Source organism: Pyrgilauda ruficollis, unplaced genomic scaffold (assembly GCF_017590135.1).
Source record: "Pyrgilauda ruficollis isolate IOZ18807 unplaced genomic scaffold, ASM1759013v1 scaffold47, whole genome shotgun sequence".
NCBI classification, from domain to species: domain Eukaryota; kingdom Metazoa; phylum Chordata; class Aves; order Passeriformes; family Passeridae; genus Pyrgilauda; species Pyrgilauda ruficollis.
In genome coordinates, this window is record NW_024526266.1 from 5,679,829 (window position 1) to 5,703,491 (window position 23,663).

A 23,663-nucleotide genomic window follows, 5' to 3' on the forward strand; every position below is an offset into this window, starting at 1 on the left:
GGCAGACCAGGGCAGGCATTCCAGTAGTTTGCCTAAGAAAATATTAACAAGTACAATGAATAATGAAATTATTAATAATAAATAAAAGAAGGATTTTACTGCCTTCAGTAGTAGGGACACAGAGAACAGAATTACACAGGATAAGAGATGCTCTCTACCACCAGAGCCCAGGGGTGCTGCCTGGGGAGGATGTGGTGCCACAGCAGTCCTGAGCCCCCAGCCCCCACCAGCAGCCCTTCCCAAGGTTGTGCAAGCCCAGCCACCACCCCAGTCCCCTCCCCAGCTCCCTGGCAGCAAATGCCCCCAGAGCAGCCAGCAGCCCCTACCCATGGCTGCGGGGGAGCCATGTGCCTCTGGCTGGGGCACCGCTGGAGTTTTTATTTCTGACTATTGTGAGTTGTGAGCTGGCCCACAGTCAGGTGGGACCAGGCCAGGAAAATGAAGTGGTGCGAGCAGCGCAGCCAAACCCCGGCCAAGCCCAGCTCCCTCCCAGCAGCGCGAGCGCCGCGAGGACGGGGCCTGCCTGTGCCGGGGACGTGGCAAAGGACACAGCTTCTCCAAGGTGTTGCAAGGCACATACTTCACAGGGGTGCACTGCTCCTCATCCTCCTCCTCACTGCCCCTGGAGCTGTCTGTCGTGCTGCGGGATCAACCTGTATTTCCTAACAGCCACACACATACATGAACAATAATATAATAATAATTAATAATCAAAAACTCCATGTGAGCCAGTTAGTGCTCAAACCATGAAGGAAAGGTAGCTGGTTGACAAACTGAAGCTCATCATCTTCTTTGCAAACTGCACAGGGGAGAAAAAATAACATAACAACATGCTGAAATCATTATGCAAGGCTGATGCTCTGCTGGCGGCTCATCCCAGCTGAGCACCAGTGTGCTGGAGCTCCTGGGCCCAGCTCTGGCCTGGGGCTCGGCTGACAAACACAGGAGCAGTGAACAGAGCTCCATTCTGGAATGGCAGCAGATCGCTGCAGCCAGTGTTTGGGGCAAATGGAACGTTCCCCCGCTGCCCGGCGAGTGGCTCTCTGTGCTGGTGAGGCAGAGGGGTGCGTGGTGCTGAGTGTGTGTGACACGTGTGTGGCTTCAGGAGAAGGTGCTGGGGCTCTGTCCCACGGAACTGAAGCATCCCCTTTGCCCCAGCAAGGCCAGTGCTGCTCCACGGGCAGTTGTTAGCAGTGAAAAGTATTAAATAGCACACACAAAAAACCCACGCAAACAAAAACCAGGAAGAAAAAAAAAAACAAAACTCAAAAAACCCAAACTTTACAAATGCATCTGCTGCATGAAATCACTTCCTTTGGGCCAAGCCTTCAGCCGTGCAGCCATGTGTGCTGGGGAAGGCAGCAGCAGGATCCTGGAGAGCCAGGCAGGTGTGGGGTGGGCAGTGCCTCACTGTGCAGCCCAGCCCCAGGGCAGTGCTTTAGTGGTGAGTGCGGGGTCCCAGCACCCTCTTGAGGGTCTGGGCTGGGCTGCTCCACCACACTGCTGCATCCCAGGGCTTTCTGCTGAGGGAGGCTGCACAGGCAGGATTTGGGAGGGAATGATGAGGAGTGGGGCTGTCTGGTCAGGCACAGCACCTGAAGCTGGGAGCTGGACTTCCTCCTGCTGCCCAAGCACACTGCAGGGAGAGCGGCCTCATGCCAAGTGTGGGTGTCTGCTGCCTCGTCTCTGGCTCATCAGCCCACCTCTGGTAGCCTAACAGGGACAGAAATGAAAAACAACCCACAATTCTGGACAGCACATAAGTAGCAGGGATGGGCCATGTCCCCCACGTTGTGTGGGGCCCCCAGGACTGTCCCTGGCGAGGAGCCAGCTGAGCTGCATTATCCCCGGGCAGGATGCAGCCATTGGGTAAGGTCAGGCACAGGAATGGGCTAAAGGGGGCTGTCCCTGCTGTGCCCATGTGCCAGGAGCCCCAGGAGCTGCCAGAGAAGGGGCTCAGGCTGGTGGCAGGACCTGCTGCATGCCGGTGTTCCCCTGTGTGCTGTCACAGGAGCTACTGCAGGGATTTGACAATGGCCCTCAGGGCATGGGGCATCTCTGTGACGGAGGGGGACGAGCTGTAGAAGGTGTCGGTGTGATTTCTGCGCTGCTCTCGGAGGTATGGAGGGACAGATGAACTTTTGATGTGGAGGATCCTGGTGTCCATCACTTCGCAGTCAATCTGCATCATCACCTCGTAGTCCTGCCCATTGATCACATTCTCTGCAAAAGTAAGGATAAAGAAAACCAGGTCAGAGTTAGCTCTGCAAGCTAGGGATCCAAGAGCACTAAAAGCAGAACTTTATGGACCGTTTTTTGTCTGGAGCAGGAGCTGCAGTGGGGAACTCCCTTTCTGCAGCTGCACGCATAGAGCTCCATCTCACACAGCAGAGCCCCAGACTGCTCGTGACACCTCGAAGAGCCTAGACCACACTAGCATGTGCAGTCACACCTAGAAATTAATGTCTTTTATTTCCCCTTCTTCATCTGCACATCATTACTGACGGAGTTTGCACTGTGTAACATTCATTACAGAACTGTTGTTCTTGAGCCACTAAAGTATGGGTGTGATTGAAAATAAGGTTTATTTAAGAAAGCTGAATGTTTTACTTTCTGTAACCCTCTTGACACTGGGGATCTTGAGGAATTTCTTCACCAGTTTATTAACAAAAAACCCCTAAAATGTGATCTCTCAAAAGAATAACTGTGCCTCATTCCCATCTGACCTGGCTGTTGTACTTGAGTGATGTGGTGACACTGGGCAAGGCCACTCCCCTGACAGAGCCCTGGACACAGGAAGACCTTGACCAGCACCCGGGACCCCAGTGCAGCCCCCGGCCCGTGACATCTGCTGCCACAGGAGCTGCTGGGCTTACAGGCTGTGCACATGGCTAGCATCTGCTGCCTGGATTTAAAGGTGGGAGACTATTCCCTGCATAGACAGTGTGCCCAGGAATGCAAGATCTGAGATCGGATTTCCAGGCAAGACCAATCCTTTCAGAGCCAGAAGACTGTCACTGGCAGGGTTTCCTTTCTGTGCTCAGGAGGATGGAAGATCACCTAATGGAAAGCATATGGACTGGAGGAATGCAATATACATTACTAATTTTTACTGTTTTCCTGGATTAACTCTGACTCTGGATGACAGCTGAAGACCACGGCCAGACCCTGCTGTACCCCACACCACCTGCAGAAGCCATTAGATCAACTGTGTCTGGTATAGTAATGAAAGGCAGGAGCAAACCCTTGCTAAGGGGGCTGAGAGCCTGCAAGGGAAATCAAAGCTTGCACCTGCAAGGAATGAAATGGTAAAAGCTCTGTATGTGCCACCAAGAGACTGAGGCCATGAGCAGCTGTGCAAGTCTCTGTGCCACTGACCCAAACCCCCAACAAGCACCTCACCCCTCCTGGATGCTGCACTGCTGATAAAGCCCCGCTGTGACATAAGATGCTGTGTCCTTAGCTGGGACCCTTTCAAAGGCCATCCCTCCAAGTCACCCCTTCTCTCTGCCTTTGGAGGTGCTCTTGGCTCCCACCCACAGGCTCAGGACCAGTCAGCAGAGGAGCCTGGGCTGCTGGTGCCACTCAGGAGAGGGGGCTGGAAAGGGGAGCAGAGAGGCACAAGGGGAAGCTGAAGGGCACAGAGCCTGGAGCCAGCAAATGGGCACAGATGGGCTCCCTGTGACACAGCAAGCTGAAAACAGCTCCTCAGCTCTCATGCTGCAGTTGATGGAACCCAGTTACGTGAGAAACAGTGCTCCAAAGCCACAAGTGGGATGGGATGGTGGCAAGGGCCAGGAAAACATCTTGGTAGTGCAGTGACCTTCCCTGCCTAGTCACAGCCAGCACAGAGGGCTATCATTAAGTTCTGGGCATTGCACAAGACAGAGGAGAACAGCAATCCCAAGGGCTGCCCAGGCAAGGCAGGGAGCTGTGCTGTGTGGGTGGCACTGGGGAACCAGCCCAGCCCACTCTGGCCAGCTGGGATCCTGGTCCTCTTGTGCTGACACAGCTCCCTCCCAACAAAGTGTGCCAGGATTAAGTAAGCCACAGTTCTGCCACCCCATGGCAGGAGGGTCTGTGTCTGAGTCCACCACAACGGCAAGAGCTGGGAGGAATCGTGCTCATTATGAGCTTCTCTGGCCAGCAGGCACACAGGGGATGCACACCTCCCACACAGACATTCACAAAAAGTACCCAAATCATGCCCTCAGCCTGTGAGTTAGCCCAAGAGTTAAAGTCAGGTTTGAAGCTGGCATCTGATTCTTTCCCTTTTTGGGGTGAAGGCATTGAACTGCTGCAGAAAACCTCTGCAAAGGCTTTGATCTCACAGGGGTGAGGGCAGCAGTGGGAACAGCGCAATGCCCAGGCATTTCCAGCAGCCTTTCTCATTACCATTAGCTCCAAACCGACACAGAAGAGGAGGTGGGATGTTCCTCAAAGACAGCAGTTACTGCTTGGTGCTGCTGCCAGGCACCTGGACCAGCTTCATTCTAAGGAGGGGTCTGAAAGTGGTGGCAGCCCCGGGACACCCTGCCCACCCCAGCCCAGGGTGGGGCTGATGCTCTGTGAACACCCATGTGATGGTCTCAGCAAAACAACCGGCAAACATGACCTGAGCACAGCTGGCACAAGCCCCTGTTTGGGAAGACTAGCTCACTGTCATTGCAAAAAATGATTGCACATGGCTCCATCCTGAGCTCGATGCCATTAAACTGCTTCATGAGCTGGATGAGCAATAGACAGCATACTTAGAAGATTTCTGGAAGATGCTAAACTGGAGAGATTCCAGCAACCGTGGAGTGTCTAGATTGGATGAGACTGCAGTTTTGATAAAAGAGAGAAGCTGTCCAAAATCTTCAGAATGCATTTTCACCACAGCCAGAGCTGGAAAACATGAATAAAAATGGGGCTGGGCAGAAGTACTACAGAAAAACCTTGAGGACTGCAGAGGATCACTGTGGATAAGCCAGCAGAATGACAGGATTAGAAACAACAGCTCCACTGCAAGAGAAACATATTTAACTTTGACCAAGTTTCTAATGATAATGAAATGCAAGCCCTGGATGAAAGTACCTTGGGGAGATGAGACGATCTCCATGAAGAAGAGTTTTTAAGGAAAGGCTGGAGGAGCAGCTGCCCATCAAGCCCTTGGGTACCAGAGCTCCACAGACATGCTCCTGGTCCCTCTGGGCCTGCCCCTCTGTGAGCTGCAAGACCCTGCTCCTGACCAGAGCTGTGGTCAGCACCTTCCCCAAACACAGCACCTCAAGTTGTGGGTTCTCCACTGGACTCCATGGTCTGATCTGATTCTCAGAACAAGGAAACGATTTTGCCTGCTGATTTCTGTGTCAGATCACTCCTTGTCAGGCTTTCTCTCCTTCCCCTCCTGTGCAGTACCAACATCTGGAGGCACCAGTGGGGCAGAGGGTGGGTTTCCAGAGGGGCTGTGCCCAGCACTGAGCTCAGCAGCTGCGTGTGGCCAATCCCTGGAGGGGTCAGCATGTAACCAGTGCTCAGGGCAGCGTGCACTGCCCTGCCTGAGCACACAGCCACCACCCCTCCCAGTGAGGCACAGGTAGCAGGGTGTCTGTGAAGCAGAAGTGACAGCCCCAGGCTGCTGCCTGCTGCTCAGGTGCTGGCTGCAAGGTCAGCACTGCCAGCATGCGTTACACAGGGCTGCCCAGGGGCCCGCAGCAACGCTGACACAGAGTGATCTTTACTGTACTGAATTACTTATGACTGGTGTTCTGTGGGATTACGTAAATGAAAACACAGGAATGGATCTCCTGTAGAGGTGTCTGGATTTATAAATAGATTTATTGCTCCTCTTTGAAGTTCAGAACATACAGTTTTTCACACAGTGCAGACTCAGGCTTAAGAAGCCATCCTTGCTGGGCCAAGAGCCTATGCTGGAGTTAATTATTTGTTAACAGGTTTAAAAGCCATGCTTCAGATGACTGACTATTTCAAATTAATAGCAAAGGTAATTGTGCCAAGCATTGCAGCTCTGACTGCACTTTCCCAAAGAGCCTTGATGGCTCTTTCAGGCTGTACCAAAGCAGGCTGAGCTTGGTCTAAGGAACAGAAACCTAATTCCCAGTGCTGCTCTCCCTCAGAAAACAATCATGGTTCAAGATCCAACAGATGAAAGCTGAAGTCTGTAGTCCAAACCAAAACCAAATAGGGCTGAGGGCATCAACTACTGCTACAAATTACTGAGGATGACAGAAGATTGTCTTCATATTTGAAGCACTAGATTTTTAAAATGGTATTACTGAAAAGGCCATAAAACCAAAATCCTCCTTCTTGCCTCAGCAGCACTGACATCCATCAATCAGTTGACTGTTCAAATGTCTGTGAGATTGAGCACCTACTTCTAAGGGAGAAGTAGAAAGGGAGAAGACAGGCAGAGGGCTTGAAAGGCAGGCAATAAAACTTTTGTTCTGCAGTTAGTAAGAACAAATGGTGATGTCAGCTGTCTCCACAGACTTCAATTTTACACATATCACATCAGGCTGTTTGGCCCTATGGACACATCTGTCTTAAAGAAGATGTAATTCTGATAATTTATCCTTTTCTACTTACATCTTCCCCAAGAAGCTCTGCTACAACACATGTTCATTGTGGAAACTGGTGTCTGCAGAGAAACTGAAACAGAGCTCTCCTGAAAGGCGACCTGAGCTTGCTGGACTGTTTCAAACACCATGGAAAGGCTTTACAGCTTTCTGAAGGTGCACTCATGCCATACGTATATTTATAGAGCCTTATTCTACCAGAACTATGAATTTTACTTTACTCTGGGTAATATCACAGTGTATTACCAAAAAAAACCTCAGCGGGACCAATACTCTATCATTCAGTGAGGTTCTCAGACCTCAGGCCCTTTTCTAAGGCCCCAGCTGCCTTTGAAGCAGATAACCCACATACCTACTTGCTGCTTTCTGAGTAGGTGACTTTAAAATGGTCAGAACATGCCTGGCTCTGTATCTGCTGTGCTCACTGACTACACATTTAAGGTGCTGTCAGCCACACAGATCTGGACTACATGTCCTTACTCCTGCTAAGGTACAGGGAGGGCAATCACTCACCTTACTTTAACTACCTGTCTTTGTCAATAAGGCAGGCGAATCATCCCCTCCTTGTTGGGGTGGGGAGCAGAAGGTTTTTGCTATCCATGGAACCAGTTTAACTGATGTCAAAATAGGAGCCAGCAAATCACCCCTGTGTAAGGTGATCCAAACCCACCAACTCTGTCAAAGCTATCTTTGCTGAACAGCCACTCACACTCTGTACTTTCCACAATTCCTTCTAAAGAGAAAGTTTTCAGTCTGTGTCAGCACTAATCTACACTTGGAGCCCCTTCTGCAGGCCCATCTCTCACAGCAGCAGAAACCAGGGCAGCTTTCAAAGAGCGACTAATGTGTTCCAGCACCTGGGTGCTTTGTGCGAGCTGCGCCAAGCTGACAATAATAAAGTTCAGCTTTAGGAATGATTTAGCACCTAATTATCCAAATAGTTATTATTGTAACCTGCCCTGGCCCGATCCAGAACTTGTGTTTAGGGTAGCAGGGCTCAGAAGGCATGAGCTTCAGGAGTTGAAGGCACCAGCTGTGCTCTGCTGCACTGGCCTGCTGAAGGGCTGCAGCTGTCCCCACACATAACTCACAGGTCTCTCTCCACATTGCCACTGCGGCAATCTTCCATCTCATCTCCGTTGAGAAGCCCTGACTGTCCTACCCTGCACATCTGGACAATGTTTCCATCTGAAGGGTTGGTATACACTACCAAATAAGTATATAAATGAAGCAGTGTTACAGACTAAAAATACGCTCACTGCAATAACGCAGCAGGATTGCTAAAACATTTACAGATTGGATTGTTGGACAGGATTGTTTGAAGCAAAGGATAAAGTTATAGTCAAATAACTTCCCTTTTTAAAAGTAAATTCCCACTTGGAACTACTTCCAAACAGAGCGGTTGCAGTGGTCTCACCTCTGTGAACTCAGCTGTCCTCAGTCCTGGGCACAGACTAAGTGAGATCCTGGCATTTCAGTCTCCAGGTCTCCTACCACCTCTCCAACTGTGAGCCCGGCATCTCTAGGAGTACAGAAACTCTGGATCCACACTGTCAAACTCACCCTGACAAGCCACAAGCTGACAGCAGGAGACAGGGTCCCTCTCTTCATGCCTGATCCATTGGAGCAGTGGTGTCAGGGATTATCCAAGGGAGATATGCACAGGCATGAGAGGTAAGCTAGAAAACCAGAGGAAACAAGCTCTCAGTGGCCTCTGAAGTAAATAATGGAGCCACCAGAGAGACTGGCACTGGCTGTGGGTGAGGAGCATCACCTGCCCTTAGCTTACACCACTGTGTGGTTTCTGGAGGAGGCCAGCAGCACCTGTGAGCAACACAGTCAGTGGCCAATCTGTGCCAGATGGTGCTTTGCAGTACCTGCTCTAGACTGGGAGGTCTCAGGGAGGGGGAAGGAAAGTTGGCTCTTCCCAGGGACAATGTCCCACTGGATTGCCCACCTCCCTTTTCAATCTTCTTTCATGCTGCACCACTTCCCTCTAAGAGAAAGAACATGAGCTACTGAGGAGATGGCCCAGTGTGGACTTGGTGTGATTGCTCTTGTTTTGGAGAAGGAGCCAATGGTCACCTCGGCAAGAGAAGACCAGACTCACCAGTGTTGACCCTCGCAGGCACTTGATTTAAAACTCCCTCAGATGGAGCATTTCTCGGAAAAACAGAGACATTTTTGACAGCTCTGGCTGTGTATATGTGTGTAGTTGGCAGGAAAGCATTGCTGCAGGATAGCCCTATTTAAAATCTAACCATCTGTGACAATGCTAATGACAAGAGGCAAAAACCCAAAGAGAAAACAAAATCCAAGGGTAAGGAGCTCTGCTGCACAGAAAACTCTTGGGAGTGAAGGAAAGAGGCTAGAGGAAGAGCAATTCTCTTAGTCAGAACCATCCCATGCCCACTTGGGAGGCACTAAAAAGATAAACAAACTTCCCACACTGCCTGCAAATCCAGACCTACCAACTTTACAAGACAAAAAACTGCACACAGGAGAGTAGCGTAGAAAGGCATTCCAGTAAAGGCTTCTTTCAAGAACTAGGGCTGGAGGGCTTGTCCTAGGACCAGGGCACTGCTTCCTCTGAGTGCAGGAGGGACTGGGAGCCATGACATCGCCCCAGCATGGACCTGTGTATGAACCTACTGGTAACAACCCCTTCACTGCAAAATGAGACAGTCTGTTTCCTCCTTTTAGAGGGATGCTAATCTGTGAGTGAGCCTTCTCTCTTGTCTCACAAAAGCTTGCTTCCTTTCAGCAGTCTTAAAGAACCACCTTTTTCCAAGGTTTTGAACTCTCAGTATGTTGCGGTGCTGAAGGGACCACCCTTATCCTCACTCACTCTCCCTCTGGGGCCTCCAATGGAGCACTAAGGTAGGGCTTTCCTCTGCAGGAGCTGTGCTCTCTTCCCAATCTGTTGCATGTGCCAGGACACACTCAACTCTCACAGATTCTGCCAACCGGCACAAAACTGAGACTTCAGTTGAAGCCATTTATTAAAAGTTTGCCTTATTTGTCACCTGCCTGATATTTATACAGCCTCAGTGGTTAATACCAGCACAAGAATACTTTACTCCTTCCTTCTGCAGTGCTGACTTCCACTTTAAGTACTCCTTTACGCCGTGGTCCTCCACAGGCACTAGAGATTCCCTGGCAGGCTTCCTCTCAAAAATATTTTCACTATTTCTTTTATGCCTCAGGCATGCTGTTGCTCGGTATCTTTTTCTGGCTTAACTTCTTATGGTTTGACATTTAGTCTGCCAGAAATTATCCTCTTTTTTTTTCCCCCCCATTCCCTCATTTGGCTACAACGTCTATTGTTTAAAAGATATCTTCTTACTTCTATGGATAGACTTTAACGTGTTACTTAACTTAAGCCCATAGTATTTTTTAGTCTTCTTTTAAAGATTTTTGCAGTGAGATTTTAATCTTTAATCAATCTTCAATTGCCAGCATTTCAACGCCACTAGTTTTTCCTTTAATGTTTTCCTGTTTTATTTAGCCCTTACCTTTGAACTGTGGCATTTCAAGTTGCAGGCACTTACTGATAAAATTAAATTAACTACTAGACTTAATTTTTATTTTCAAGAGGAAACATCATGTTTGTATTGACATGGACCTTGCCTATTACCCAGTATCACTTGTATCCTGGTGTTGAAGTGTGTCACTGATTTAAAACTGAAGGCTGGTGAGAGCCTGTATTCCCTTGACAGTTGAAATATCTTTATAGCTTGGACGGTATCCAAAGAGTGAGCTGAACTTTCCTGTCTAACTTGGGTACATAAAGTTACCTCATTTATTTAGATACTGCCATCAGCTCTTGCTCGTAGAAGTGTATTTTTAACACCATCTCCTGTCTGTGTGGGGCAAGTGCTCTCCTGCACATGAGCTTCTGTGACCCAATGCATGTGTCAGTCAGCGATGAAAGCACTGCAGAGCCTGTCTGAGCACAGTGTGCTAATAACGAGAGACGGCCCCTGCAAACATTTCTGCCTCCCAGCTATAGCAACAGGAGATTACAGCTTTCATGTACAAGTCCTACTCTGATACAGGGGTGCCTCCTTTTCCATGGAGAGGCGCAGCTGGGGCTGGCAGTCATTTCTTCATTCACATTCACCCAGAAGGTGTTTGTGCTAGACGGGGATATGGCACAGCCTGCTCCTCTGGAGCTGCTACAGACTCAGGCAGGATGGAGGGAGATGATTTACTTAATAAAGTGGAGAATGAGCAAAAATGTCCTTCAGGAACTCAGGATGTGCTTTTCAAATACTTTCCAAGCCCAGAAGATGCCCAGGAAGCCTAGCAGGAAGCACCAGGGGTGAGGTGGGCTGTATGAAGAGGTGAGGCAAGTGCAGCCTGAAGGACAGACCCAGGATCTGAGGAGCAGGGAAAAGCCTCCCAGCCCTGCTGGCAGGAGTCTCCTTAGAGACTAATCCAAACACTCCAACAGGCCCTCTCAGACCGCTGTTTTCACCCGTCTCTAGGTTTGCTCCAGTGATGTTCTCAAGAACATAAATGTGAACTTCCTCTACCAGCTCTGTTGCAGCTTTTCGTGTTTTTACGGGGTGAGCTCATTATGGATAATTATGCTTCAGATCACTGCAGAAATAAAAGAGTTACCAGAGCTGGCCCGTGTATCACAAACATAAAACTGTTTGCCACCTATAATTTCACACCAAGAGGAATTATATAATCTTGAATTTACAACATTTGAAGATACATTAAGGCAGACTGACTGGGCTAGAGGCTAGAATTACAACATGCCGCACACAGCACAACATAGCCAGGATGGCAACAGTAACCTCACAGATTGGGGTGAAAGTTCCCTCTTTGCTTTGCAGCACAGCTCTCAGCACAGTGCCCTCTGTGAACCTCGGGAGAGCACATGTCCACAGCAGCACCAGCATGCAGGGCTAACAAACATCCAGGAGACACACACATGCTCAGTTCAAACCAACTCTGCAATTCCACACTGGCATTAGTGCTGCCAGCCTATGGCACCAGCTTCTTTTTAATTATACTTTGTGAATTTTACAGAAGTGTGTCATTCCTATGGAAAAAAAAAATCTGCTGTAATAACTCGACACCGGCATTGGAAATACTAAGTATGAAGTCCAATTAATTTATGACTAATTCCCTGCCCCCTTGGTGAAGCAAAATGCCACCTGCAGCAGCTACCCTGTCTGCATAGCGAGCACCAGACACACTGCGGCTTGGCCTGCTCTGGCAAAACCCCTGAGATACTCTTTTCTGTATTAATTAAGGGCCAAAAGGCACCAAAGATCCTCTGAAGTAACCTTCCTGTTCTTTTGAATGCATAAAAATAGATTACTCATTTAGTAATTTAGGTAAACAGCTCGTTATGAAAAGTCATTAGGGAATAAGCCTTCATGATTTCATTTCTTGTTCGTTTCCTGTCTAAATAAATAAACATGAACTCAAGTGACACAGATTCCGTTACTTTTGCACACAGATTCTTGAATGATTTCTTTCTTACTTTTTTGAATAATTTAATCTCCTCCTTTCTGTCAAAGACAACATATTAACAAACACGGCTGGGGAGAGCAAAGTCTTTCAAAGGTAACAAAAGCAGTTGAAAACTTCTATTTAGGATTTAATCTAGGCAATGATCAATTCTGACTTAAAGAAATGTAGGAAAGTTTGAGGGAATATTTTGTTTTGACAAACTGCACTGCTACTTTGAGAACAGAAATGTGAATGGCAGCATCTTGCAAGATTACTAAAATCTGTTCTTAAAATCCCTTGTTAAACAATGTTCTGCCATCATTTCAATCCTGACCTCTGCAGTACAGCTTTACACGAGCATGGGAGCAGAAGTGCATCTCTGACATTGGCAAATCCTCCTGATTACAGGAGAACCACAGTAATGGTGCTGGCCCATGGCTGCACACAGGACACTGCAGGCTCTCCCTCTGTCCCAGCCCAGGCTCAGGAATCAGCTGCTGCAGTGAGGTCTAATCACGGCTCTGACTCTTCCCTCCTCAGACTTCACCAAAGAACTTTTATTCTTCAACTGGCAGCTCAAGAAGCAAAAGAATGGCAGTTTCAAAATGACTGGAATGACAGCATTGGAGACATTCTTAGATGTATTTCCCTACATCCTGTTTAGAGAACTTGACGGACTCCCAGTGACTTTCCCAAAAAACCGTAGCAGTCACCCTTCTTTCATCTCACATCTAGCTTCTAATCTCATGCACACAACTTGCAGAGCCTTCTGAGGCCGTGCTGAGCTCTCAGCACCTTCTGTTAAATGCAGATAAAAGCAGAAACACTGAGGGAGGTATCTCTATAGCTCATGCTTGTGCAGCCAAGAGATGTGTCCTCTATACCTAGCAGAGTGGCATGAGCTTCCCAGCCTGGTGCCAAGGACAGCAGCTGTGAGAGGGAGCCATGGGTACCACGACTTGGCTTTTAGGCACAGGGAGAACAATGAGGGACAACTCAGCTAGGATAGCAGGGACCATCACCCTCCTGGAAACTGTTCTGGAACTATCCAAAGCGAGAAAGAGGCTTCTCAAAATGCCAAGCAGTAACCCTCAGGGAAGGCAGCTGCTGTTCAGTCAGATACGTGTTGTTTTAGACCTTCCTCAATGACTGTTAATTCTGTTTCTTGCTCTGAAAAAAGGAAACAGTATCTTTTGTTTCCTTAACCCTGAAAGGCAGAGGAAGTTGAAGACTTTATTTATTCAACCCTAAGACATGGGAACTTACAGACCATTGTCACTTCCCAAGGAGCTTTTGTTTTCATTTTTCTCCTCAGCCTGTGTGTGTTCTGTTTGCCTTACAGATTTTTCACAGACGGTTTGCTACCAGCCTGGGACATCTGTGACTTGCTTGCACATGGCTGTCAGTTGAAGGGAGGTTCTTTGTAGCTGCATGCAAATAATCATGCTGCTTGATGGCAGAAAACACCCCAGTTTTGATCAAAAAGCCTTACCATCAGATCTGTTTTCCACCTTTTTAATTAGAACGTATATTATTTCAGAGCACTTTTGAAGTCCGTTATATCAGTATGATGATGGATGGCAAGAAGGAAAGGTGATGGAACTGCTCACGAATCTGAAACTGGCCAGCACAACAGAGCACATGGACTCTGCTGAAGTAGGCACTCCATTCCATTTCTGCCTTTGGGAGATTATTTTGCTGTTGGATTTCATGACAAAAAGCAACCCTCAGGAGAAGAGGGCTCCTTAAGAAGGTTAAGGAGGGTCAGGTTATTGAGGGTCACACAAACAGCTATCTCAAAGGCAGACTGAAGACAAGCCCGACTGGGCTCCATCAGACTAAAAACCTAACCAGAATATTTATAAAAAATTCAAAATTCTCTGTCATGGCTGCTAGTTCCAAGAAAATGAGCCTTACATTTCACCAGGGGCTTTCTCATCAGGTCTCTCACTTTTGTTTTGGCCTAGAGCACAGGCACCAATCCCCAGTTTAAAGAAAGAGAATGATGGAAAGACTTCCACATACAGGAAACTGTTTTGCACTGGGATCCTAAGAAGAAAAAAGGCCTTTTTGGTCTCTGTGTTGCTGCTAAGGCCACTGGTGAGTACACACCTGTACAGACACTTGGAGCTGCTCCTACCAAGAGCAAGTCCAAGCTGTGAGAGTCCCCCACCTAAACCCAGGGAGAAGTGCATTCCTGAAAGGGGCTTCTTGGGCCAAACACTGAACTGGCTCTCTGGCACTGCCTGTCCTCACTCCTGTGTGCTGCACAGAGCAGCAGTCCTGCTGGGCTGTGCTGGGCTGCAGGCATGCTGCAGACAGAGAAGGCTTGTGCTCAGGGTGGGGAGAGTGGCTCAGCTATGTTATTCTCTATAGGTTACTTGGATCCAAAGATCCATGTTGCAACCCGCGGCAGTTAAATAAATAGAGGGCTAATGGCAGATGGTTTCACTTAAACTTCAAGAAAGGCACCGCCTATATGTCAATTTGGAATTGGTGTAATGAGCCAACAACATTCTGAATTAAAATAAAAGAAAATTTAGGAATGAAACCTACTGGAGATTTAACTGGTCTCAAGTGCATAGTTAGATTTCTAAAGTAATAGCTGCAATCCAGCATAACAAACATGACTTGCTTGAAAACAAAAGCCTGAGTTAAACTGTAGATTGCAGTTCGTTTTCATTCCCATGAGAAACTGCAAGATATCTCTTCTTGGAGTAACTTCTCAGGAAGGCACACCAATGGTGCCTCCAAAACCACATAGAGCGGGACTAGGACTCCCCAGTTCTGCGTTTTTCCTTCCAGGTTTACCAATGCTGAGGTCCTTAGGTACCATCAGACAGATTTTCTATGAGTATTGCATGTGGTCACAAACGCTGGTGCTTTGACACTGGGCAGAGGCAGGTCAGAATTGGGCATGGCCAGCTGCAGGGGTCAAGGGCAGAGCTGTACCATGGGACAGCAGCCAGAAGGGACATGGCACAAGGGGAAAGGACTGCCAGAGCATCTGGGGAGGCAGAAAAGGAAGAGATGCCAGCAAGCATTGATTGTGAACTGGGGCATGGCCCAGCAAGCTTGGAAAGGGGCTACGACCAGGGAGGAAGAAGGAAAAGGGAGTAGGAGGTGGAGGATTAACATGTAACAATGTGTAACAAGTTCCCATACTTAAAAAAAAATAAACTTACACATATTTAACATATTAAACATATTTAAATAGGCAAACCTGTTTCTGTGCACCTGCACAGTGAGGATCTGGTTCTACCCTAATGCTCTCTGAGGGGCATGGGTGATTCAGGCTGACCGTGAGAAAGAGCACATGGCAAGTTACAAAGTAATGGCTGTTTTTACTCTTTTCCAGCATAGAGCAACTGAATACTTGAAAGCAAGTTTTTATCTGGAAAATTAATAACTTACTGCTATTGCCTTGTACAAGATCTCCTTTTAAACTTCGATCTTATTGACTGCACACACACGCATGTGCACATCAATTACAAGACTGTCTGCTGACATTTGTCACTACCTCGAAGCACAAGGACTGCCACCTTCCTCCCAGAAAAACTCTTCAGGCTGTAACCTTGACTCTGCTTAGCACACTCGTGAAAACCGCTGGATCACCCATGCAGAGCCATGTAGGACAGCAGTGGATAACTCATTCCACTCCGTACTCATTGTCCATACCTGTTCTCTGTCCCTGCAGCCAGTGGTGGGAATGGCTCAGGCCAGCTAAAGGCAGTCTCTAGTGGGCCTCAGAAGGCACCAGAACAATCTAAGTGTGACCAGAAAAGGATGACTGTCTGCTGGGAAAAGACTGTCCAAGTAGTTCAAAGGGTTGGTTCTCAAGTGCCCTTGTCAAGTATTTCATCTTTGGAAACAGTGTCATGGGTAAACTTTAGTACACAGTAAAACTTTAGTACACAGTAAAAGACCCCGCAGAAACAAGTTCTGAAAAAACTTCAAAACTTCAAAACAAAGACCCCTTCACTTGTATTCCTGTCATCTCCTCTGCCAGGGCTGTGGCAGTAAAAAGGAAGGGCAAGGAAGTGGCAGTAGAAAAGGTTTCCCTTCTTGCACAGAGATCTGGCTCAGGCACAAGGAAAGAGGGGACAAGTTCTTACACTCAAAGTTTTGCCAATTTCTCCAAAGGAGACTCGTCCTTTTCCAGCAGCCAACTCTCTGCAGGTGCACAAAGAATTAAGGTGGGCTTAAGACAGCTGGGAGGAAAGCTTTGTTATCAGCTAACTCCCAGATGCTTGTGCAGATCGTCTCCAGTCCGCAAAGAGGCAGAATAGGGTGGAGAAGCAATTTTCTCAAAGGACAGAAATGGCTTCTTCTCCAGACAGAACATTTTAGGGAATCATTTCCTATGGTTATCAATAGTCAAACTGAAAATTAAGCCAAGTTACCTACTGGCTCTTGTGTGTCTTGTAACTTTTTCCCCAACACCTGGCTGGGTGCCACAGAGGAATCCATGTTTGATGCCGTTGTTTACTTAATGCTATTCTTGTGTCTCATCTGTTTCGACATCTCTGCCCAAATCCCTGGACATTTTTTTTATTTCCTGGATTATGCTGATGTTCCAAAGAAAAAATCCCGAAGAACTGATGAAAATATAATTTCACAATGTTTCATTATTTATGGATAAGATTTGTCACTGGATTCTGATGCATATTTTCCAAATTATATTTACTCCAGCAAAAGAAAAGTTATTTCAAGTAAGAACAGGACTCAGTAAAATGTTAAGAAGAAATAATTTGTAATTTAGAAATAGTGTTTGTACTTCAGTGATAAAGTGCCCACTTGCATGTGATAATTCAGGTCAGCCAGAAAAGGATTTTTGTAACAGACATAAAAAGGGAGGTTCAGGCAGATAAATGCCAAAAATAATTCTGATACATCTAATAAAAATTCCCCTAGGACAGCTGTACAGATTATCACACTCGGCTGCACTGCATGGGAAAGGGCAATTATCAAAATGCTGAAAGCCTGAACTGATTCTTTTTTTCTTAGTTTATGGAAATTCGCATCAGCAGATAATGTTTTCAGCATGCTGGGATTTTACAATAACATTTGGGTTTATGATTCACATGTACTGTAAAACACAGATGTTTTAAAAAAGCATTATGTGCACAGTTGTTCAGAAAGTAAAGTTTACACTGCTCCAGGGTTCTCAATGCATTTGATGAATGTGGCAGTGACCCTGTGTCCCAACCTGGCAATTCCTCACCATCTGAATTGATACATTTGTGCAGGTCATGTCCTGTCTCTCGTGTGGGACTGAAATGCTGACCCAGAACATTTCTGTGCTCTAATGAGCCCGTGCCCCAGTGCAAAGCTGTTTTCTCTGCTGTCCTGCAGCATGGTAACGTGATGATTATTAATCCTGACCAGGCAGTGCTGAGAGGTCCCACTCACACTGAGTGTTGTATAACAGCGTGGTAAACAGCTGAGGAGGGCCAGGGAAGGCAGTCAGTATCCTAACAAACCAGCAAGGCCGAGGAATTTGCCCTGCTAAGCAAGCATAGGAGGAACCCAAACGAGGAGATGAGGACAGTCTCCATGGGCTCTGTGAGCCAGCAAGTTAGAGAGGTTAAATCCCATTCATGTAACCCTTAATCAGCTGGGTACAAATCACCAGGACTGGATGGCACCCTCCCCGTCCTTGAAGGAGCCAGAATGCACAACTGCTGGCCAAGTCCCCTCCTCTCCTCACAGTCTGGGTGACCAAGCATGGGAGATTTGCCAGTACTCCAGCTCCAACGGGGACCCTGGCAACTAAACCTCAGTAATGATCGGTTTAACTTCTTTTGCAAAGCTATAATGAAAGACATTTGGCCTAAGTTTGCTTTTCATGTAGGAGTCAGTCACATCTCTTTGAATCTGTTCTGAAACTGTTCCCTTATCGTTCCCTTTCTTCTTTTGCACTTACCATTTATGTTTACAGCTGGCAGCACTATAGACATTTTTGGTCTCCTGGTCTTGTTATGTGTGGTGGCTGGCAGTAGCAGGTGGTCCTGGAAAACAGCAGAAAAGATGTGTTAAATCTACTCTCAAAGCAGAGAGCTGGGAAAATGCCTTTCCACTCTCTCTTGCTGGCATTCCACACTGAACTGTTTACAACAGCTCAGAAAATTCATATTGTTGAGGGAGTCTTCCAAAAGTCACAGCAATTGCTCATGCTGTGTAACCAAGAAGAAATCCCTATTGCATGAAGCAGAATATGAAAAAGCCTTGATCATGCGGAAAGAGATGGAAACTACTATTAAGCCCTCATTCAACAGAGTGCTTATGTATATGATTAAAGTAATTTAACTTGACTTCAATGATATTTAAACATATGTTTAAGGACCTTGCTGAATTGAAGCTTTTACTTGCACAGCTGTTTACTTTCTATGTAAGCTGTCTTGCTGTCTCTGTGAAGCTCTACACCACATGCCTCGTGCAGCAGGACTGCACTGCTCAGAGCGGGGCTGGGGTGTGAAACACAAGCTCTGCTGACAACACCTTCCAGGGAAGCTGGATGGTGAAGATGTGCTTCGGCACCTGATCTCTCCTGGGCGCTGCTGTAAGGCAGCAGTAAGTGTCCTGGCTCTGACAGTGGAAGCTGCGTCTGCAGGAAACAGACCTGCTCTGGATACAGACCTGGCCTGCAAGGAGGAACACAGCCTTTCTTCAGGGTTCTTTTGCTGATGCTGAACTCAAGCTGCTTAACTTGCAGCCTAGAAAAATATGGTTCTTCCCTTATCAATGGAACTTAAAAGCTCCGATCCAGGCATCTCCCATATTATTAAGCCAGTTTGATGCTCTCCTTTCATGCTTTCCCATGCTTTTCCCATACAAATATCTCATACTTTTGGGCAAGGTTATCTTTTTGGCAAACTGAATTAGACTTCCTTCAGGATACATTAATTTATTCATGTCAGGGTAACTGCAATTTTGCCATTTTAAAATATAAACACTACAGTGTTATATGTAAGATCTGGGGAACTGAGTTACACACAAAGTTAGGTGTTAAATATGTCAAGATATTCTGTAGATACATTGCAGTAATATCACCTTCTTTCTCTTTTTTTCCCATCAAAAATTTCCCTCCCCCAAAACACCAAACGACACACAGAATGAGAAGAAAACATTACTTAAATAAATGTCTGTAAAAAACATCTTGGTAACCAAAATTACAAAGCCACTCTGGTATAATTCTCAGATCACACATGTAATTCCCATTTCACTTTTGAACCGCTTAAGATTAAGACAACATTCACTAAGACAATGAACCGTACATGAAAACTCTTCTTGAAATCCAACATTCCCAAAGGAATAGGCCTAAGATAAGATGTCCATTAAATTACATTTTGTAACAATGCCCTTGCCACAACTTGATGACTATTTTTAGCAGACCTTAAGAAATGCTTATACTGTTTGGGTTTTTTTTTCCTTTTTCAATGCTTCTTAGAGTCCATCACTACCCACTAAACCACAAGTACTGCACAGAAGATCACCTGAGAGTCATTACAAGTAGCAACTGCTTTTTGCTAACCTATCTGAAGACTGATGCATTAATATATGCTGCCTTATAATGGCACCTTTATTTACTGTATATAAAAATTGTATTAAGAGATACCACAAGGATTTTACAGTTGCATTCAAACGTGCTTTGGAGTTGCTGCACAACCTCCCAGTGATTCAACACCAACTCTGGAGAAAACAAACAAAAAGCTCTAAACCCAGATTGCCACCAGGAGCTAATGTGCAAGACGCACACATTGTCTGGAAGCTGCCCGTCTACAAAGAGACATTTTACAAATCTGGAACTGGTGAAATTTATCCATCTCTCTAATCATTTTGATCTTTCATATGCATTGAGGCAATCAGTGCAAACTTGCAAAGTTACCTAACTACCCTCATTCTTCACTGAAGTCAAAGGGTATGCTGTAGAATATCAGATATTCTGACCAGAGGTAGCAACCCACAACATTCTCAAGCCCAAAAGTCTTCAAGTAGTCCGAACCTTTTATTTGAAAGCAAAACATAATTAATTCTATGCCACAGAAATGAGTGTACAGATCAGTGATTTGGAAGATATCAGACATTTAGAAGCACTGTTTGAATGCATTTCTAAAATGTCCTGTGCCATTCTGAAGAATGCTGAATTGCACCCCAGAGGGGGCTGTGACACTATCACTCATCCCTAAGTTTAAACAGTAGACAAAAAAAAAAAAACAACAACCCAAATCTAAATTAAAATACTGTTTGTGATATTAACACATGGTATAAAACTGAAAATTAATAAAAACAAATTTTGCAAGTCAGCATCTGGCTCAGGAGTATGAGTGTCAACCAGAGGCAGAATAAATCAGAACTATTACCCAACAACAGATGGCTTTGGCTTGGAGCAGGAACTGCACTTAAGACGACAGTTTAAATAGACAAAGCAGACCTGAGACTGCTGGCAGAATCACTGGAAAAATATCAGCCTGGAAAGAATATTTCAAATGAGATCCTTGCTTCAGCATTCTCATTTTGGTTTTGATCATCTCTGCAATTCTGTGATACTGAAGCCAGATGAGATGGACAGATAGATATAGACACAGATACTAAAAATCCAGCCACAAACACGTTACCTTAATTTAATAAGTCTCAACAACACATGGGACTGCAATAAGGATTCTGAGGTTTCTTGTGTATCAGATCAGTGTTATCAGGGCTCCAGCAGGGATAAAGCTTTAGAGCCTCATGTATCTCTAACCCGACAGCCAAATGGCAATGGAAATCCTGTCCCACTGTGCTAGAATATTCCAAAAGTCCTGCTGCTCCTGCAGCTTCAGCCTCAGTCTCATGACATGTGGTTTGGTACCCAAAATCCCTCCTACCTAGATGCATGAATATATGGAGACGTTTTAGCTTTCATTCTCATTTTTTTGTTAAAAAATTGGTTTCAACTCTCATAGTTTTAAGGATGTAAACAAAACATCATCACTGCATACCATGAGGTTTCATTAAACAGAGGAAAAAAATGCTAGGCATGGGTCTTTTTGATTTAGTTTTGTTTCTTAAACTATCACCACTTCTAAGCTGGACTCTTGGCTTTTAAATTAACAGAACTGGCAATAGTGCTTGTTTTGGCTTTTGCAATGCATATTCCATCAGCCACAGCACCTCCCAGGGAGCAGCCCTGCACCTCCTCCATTCCCGCTTCATTGTGTGACAGAAACACATAGGAATTAATCCTCGCAGTAAGCCCACGACAGAGGAAAATATTCCAGGGAACGTTTGGAGGAGAGGTGCAGGCATTTCAGGGAAGCCCACATGACACGGGACACAAAGGAGCTGATTTCCAGCCCCGCAAGGCGCTGCACTCTCAGCATGAGCTGTCTTTCCTCCTGTCCCAGGGGTTTCTCTCTGTCAAATCAATTCCCCCAGATTTTTCTTACCTTCTTAGTTGTTGCGCTTAGGTATGGATAAGTATTTTTCAAAAGGCTTTTCTGAGGTCTTAATTAAGGACACTTGATTGAGATGTGCTTTGTTAGAGCACATTTAGCACATCTGCCCATGTGAACTCTGCTGGTCATGCTGCTGCCGAGCCCCGGACCCCTCCGGGCGGCTGGGAGCACGTACCCTGCAAAGTACAGATGTGATCCATGCGGGAGCCAAGGCTCCAGGAACACAGCCCCCACCCGACTTCCCACAAAGACTTTGTCAAGACGTCCCAGTGAGCCCTGCTCTTCATTAAGAGCTTCATCTCTGACAAACCAAGGATAACCTTTAGCAAAAACAAGCGACATTTGCTGCTTTACTAAAAGCTCAGAGGAGACTGGATTAAAATACCAAAGGAAAACTTTAATGTGCTACTCTGGTAATTTGCCTTGATGAGGAGATTTGATCTTTACCATGGCCTTGGAGACCTACTCTGTGCTAGAATGTTGCAACAAAGGCAGTTGCCAGAGTAGAGGGGGCAAGGGGAGCCAGGAGTGCCAAAGGGCGCTCTGTCATTCCATCCAGCAGCTTCCCAAGGCTTCTTACAGCAAACAAGCACTGGAGCTGGGCATTTTTTCATCTCTGTTTATGACTAAGAAGTCTCCCAGGGAATTGTGTGCCTCAACCTCTTCCAGCCTGAATCTTCCCGCTGTGGTTGCAGGACCACATTACAGCCGCTGCTGACCTGGGCTGAGCTGATGCCTCAGGTTTTAGCTTTTATATTTTTCGTATTCTGTACTGCTTTAGTGTGTAGTTCTGAGCTTCCTCTCTTCACAGAGCAGCTAGACAAAACAACTCCTTCCCTAGCTTGGGACCAGGGACAATGACCCAAATCTCAGGCCCAAGAGCACAAACAATGTGGGCTGAAGAGAAAAAAACAAGAAGGATGGGACTTCCATAACCTAAAGCTGGAACTGGACAATTAACTTCAATATGCTAATGGACCAGAACTTACAAAGTGAGAGACCTCATGACCAGTCATCCATTTTTGTGACCATTTTGGGTTCACCTGCAGTGTAGCCCTGGCTGGGCTCTTGTGCTGCCCAAGGCGGATCTATTGAGGCCTTTCAATAAATCCCTGCTTTAGCTCTGTCTAGCCTCTGTTCTAGGTCAGCCTTCACAAGGCATCAGAGGAGCCCCCCACATCCCACGGAGGGGCTGTTTTTCTTTAATGGCACAACTTCTGGCAGTCTTCAACACCTCCTGACAGCTTAAAACCTTATCTGCTCACTATCTGACCACACCCAGTGAGTGATCTCAAGATGAAGCAGATAGAAAACAAGTGCTTTGTGCCTCAAATCCATGCACTGTCTTTTGACCCTATTTTTTCTGAACAACTTCAGGGATTTAGAGCCTGACACGACACTGGACCTTCTTTACAGGTATGCTTTAGACAATACAAAGAATGTGCAACAAAAACATGCTCTACCAGGCCCAAAATACTGCATGCCACTTCAGAGAGAGAGACTGATTCATAGTACAAATACTCCAAGGAACTAGACTTCTTAAACCCCTGAGTTGACAGAGCCCCTGAGCCAGCTTTTTTTTCCACAAACTACAGATTTCACATTTTTTAAAAATTTCAGGATCATTGTTACCAGCTTTTTGCTGTTACCAGAGATGAGATGTGTCTGCCCTGTTCTCCTCCACAGGTCACTGACCTGGCCCTGAGCAGCATCCCAGCCTTTGGCACTCAACTCCTGGCCAAGAAATGGTACCTGAGAATTTCATTCTCAGGAATCCAGGGCTGGATGTCAGCAGCTCTCTGAACACGAATGGAGGCTGTTCCCCAGGGAAGAGAACACACCAACGTGCACTCAGAGCCAAGACGCTGATCCTCATCTAGCCCAGCAGTTCCCAACAGTGCAAAGCACAGAGGTACAGAGCAGGACGTAAATGGGAGTCAGGCCTTGGCATTTCTGGTTTCCTCTGGCATTTCAAAAAGGACGCGTGTGACAGTTTACAAATATGTAGAGGAAATGGCTGTGTAATTTCATTATTGATTCATTTGGGGGATGGCAACCATACAGTGCCCTGAGGTTACACCACACTGGATGCAGCGCTGATCCATCTGAAAATGCCAGAAGTTCCTGAAACACTGCCTTCATCATCAGTGCATGTTAATCTGGGCAGAAATGGAGA

At 46.4% G+C, this 23,663-nt stretch overlaps 1 protein-coding gene across 2 annotated transcripts in view; it reads right to left on the minus strand.

Annotated features, from left to right (window-relative positions):
- Positions 1–71: 71 nt before the first annotated feature.
- Positions 72–23,663, minus strand: part of ATF6 (activating transcription factor 6) — a 74,553-nt gene continuing 50,961 nt past the window's right edge. For both annotated transcript variants that reach the window (XM_041478930.1, XM_041478929.1), the window contains exons 15-16: positions 17,977–18,061; positions 72–2,223 (exon numbers count right to left, since the gene is read on the minus strand). In XM_041478930.1, the coding sequence (XP_041334864.1) occupies positions 2,015–2,223; positions 17,977–18,061 (294 nt within the window). In that variant the 3' untranslated portion in view covers positions 72–2,014. The remainder of the gene's footprint in view (positions 2,224–17,976; positions 18,062–23,663) is intronic.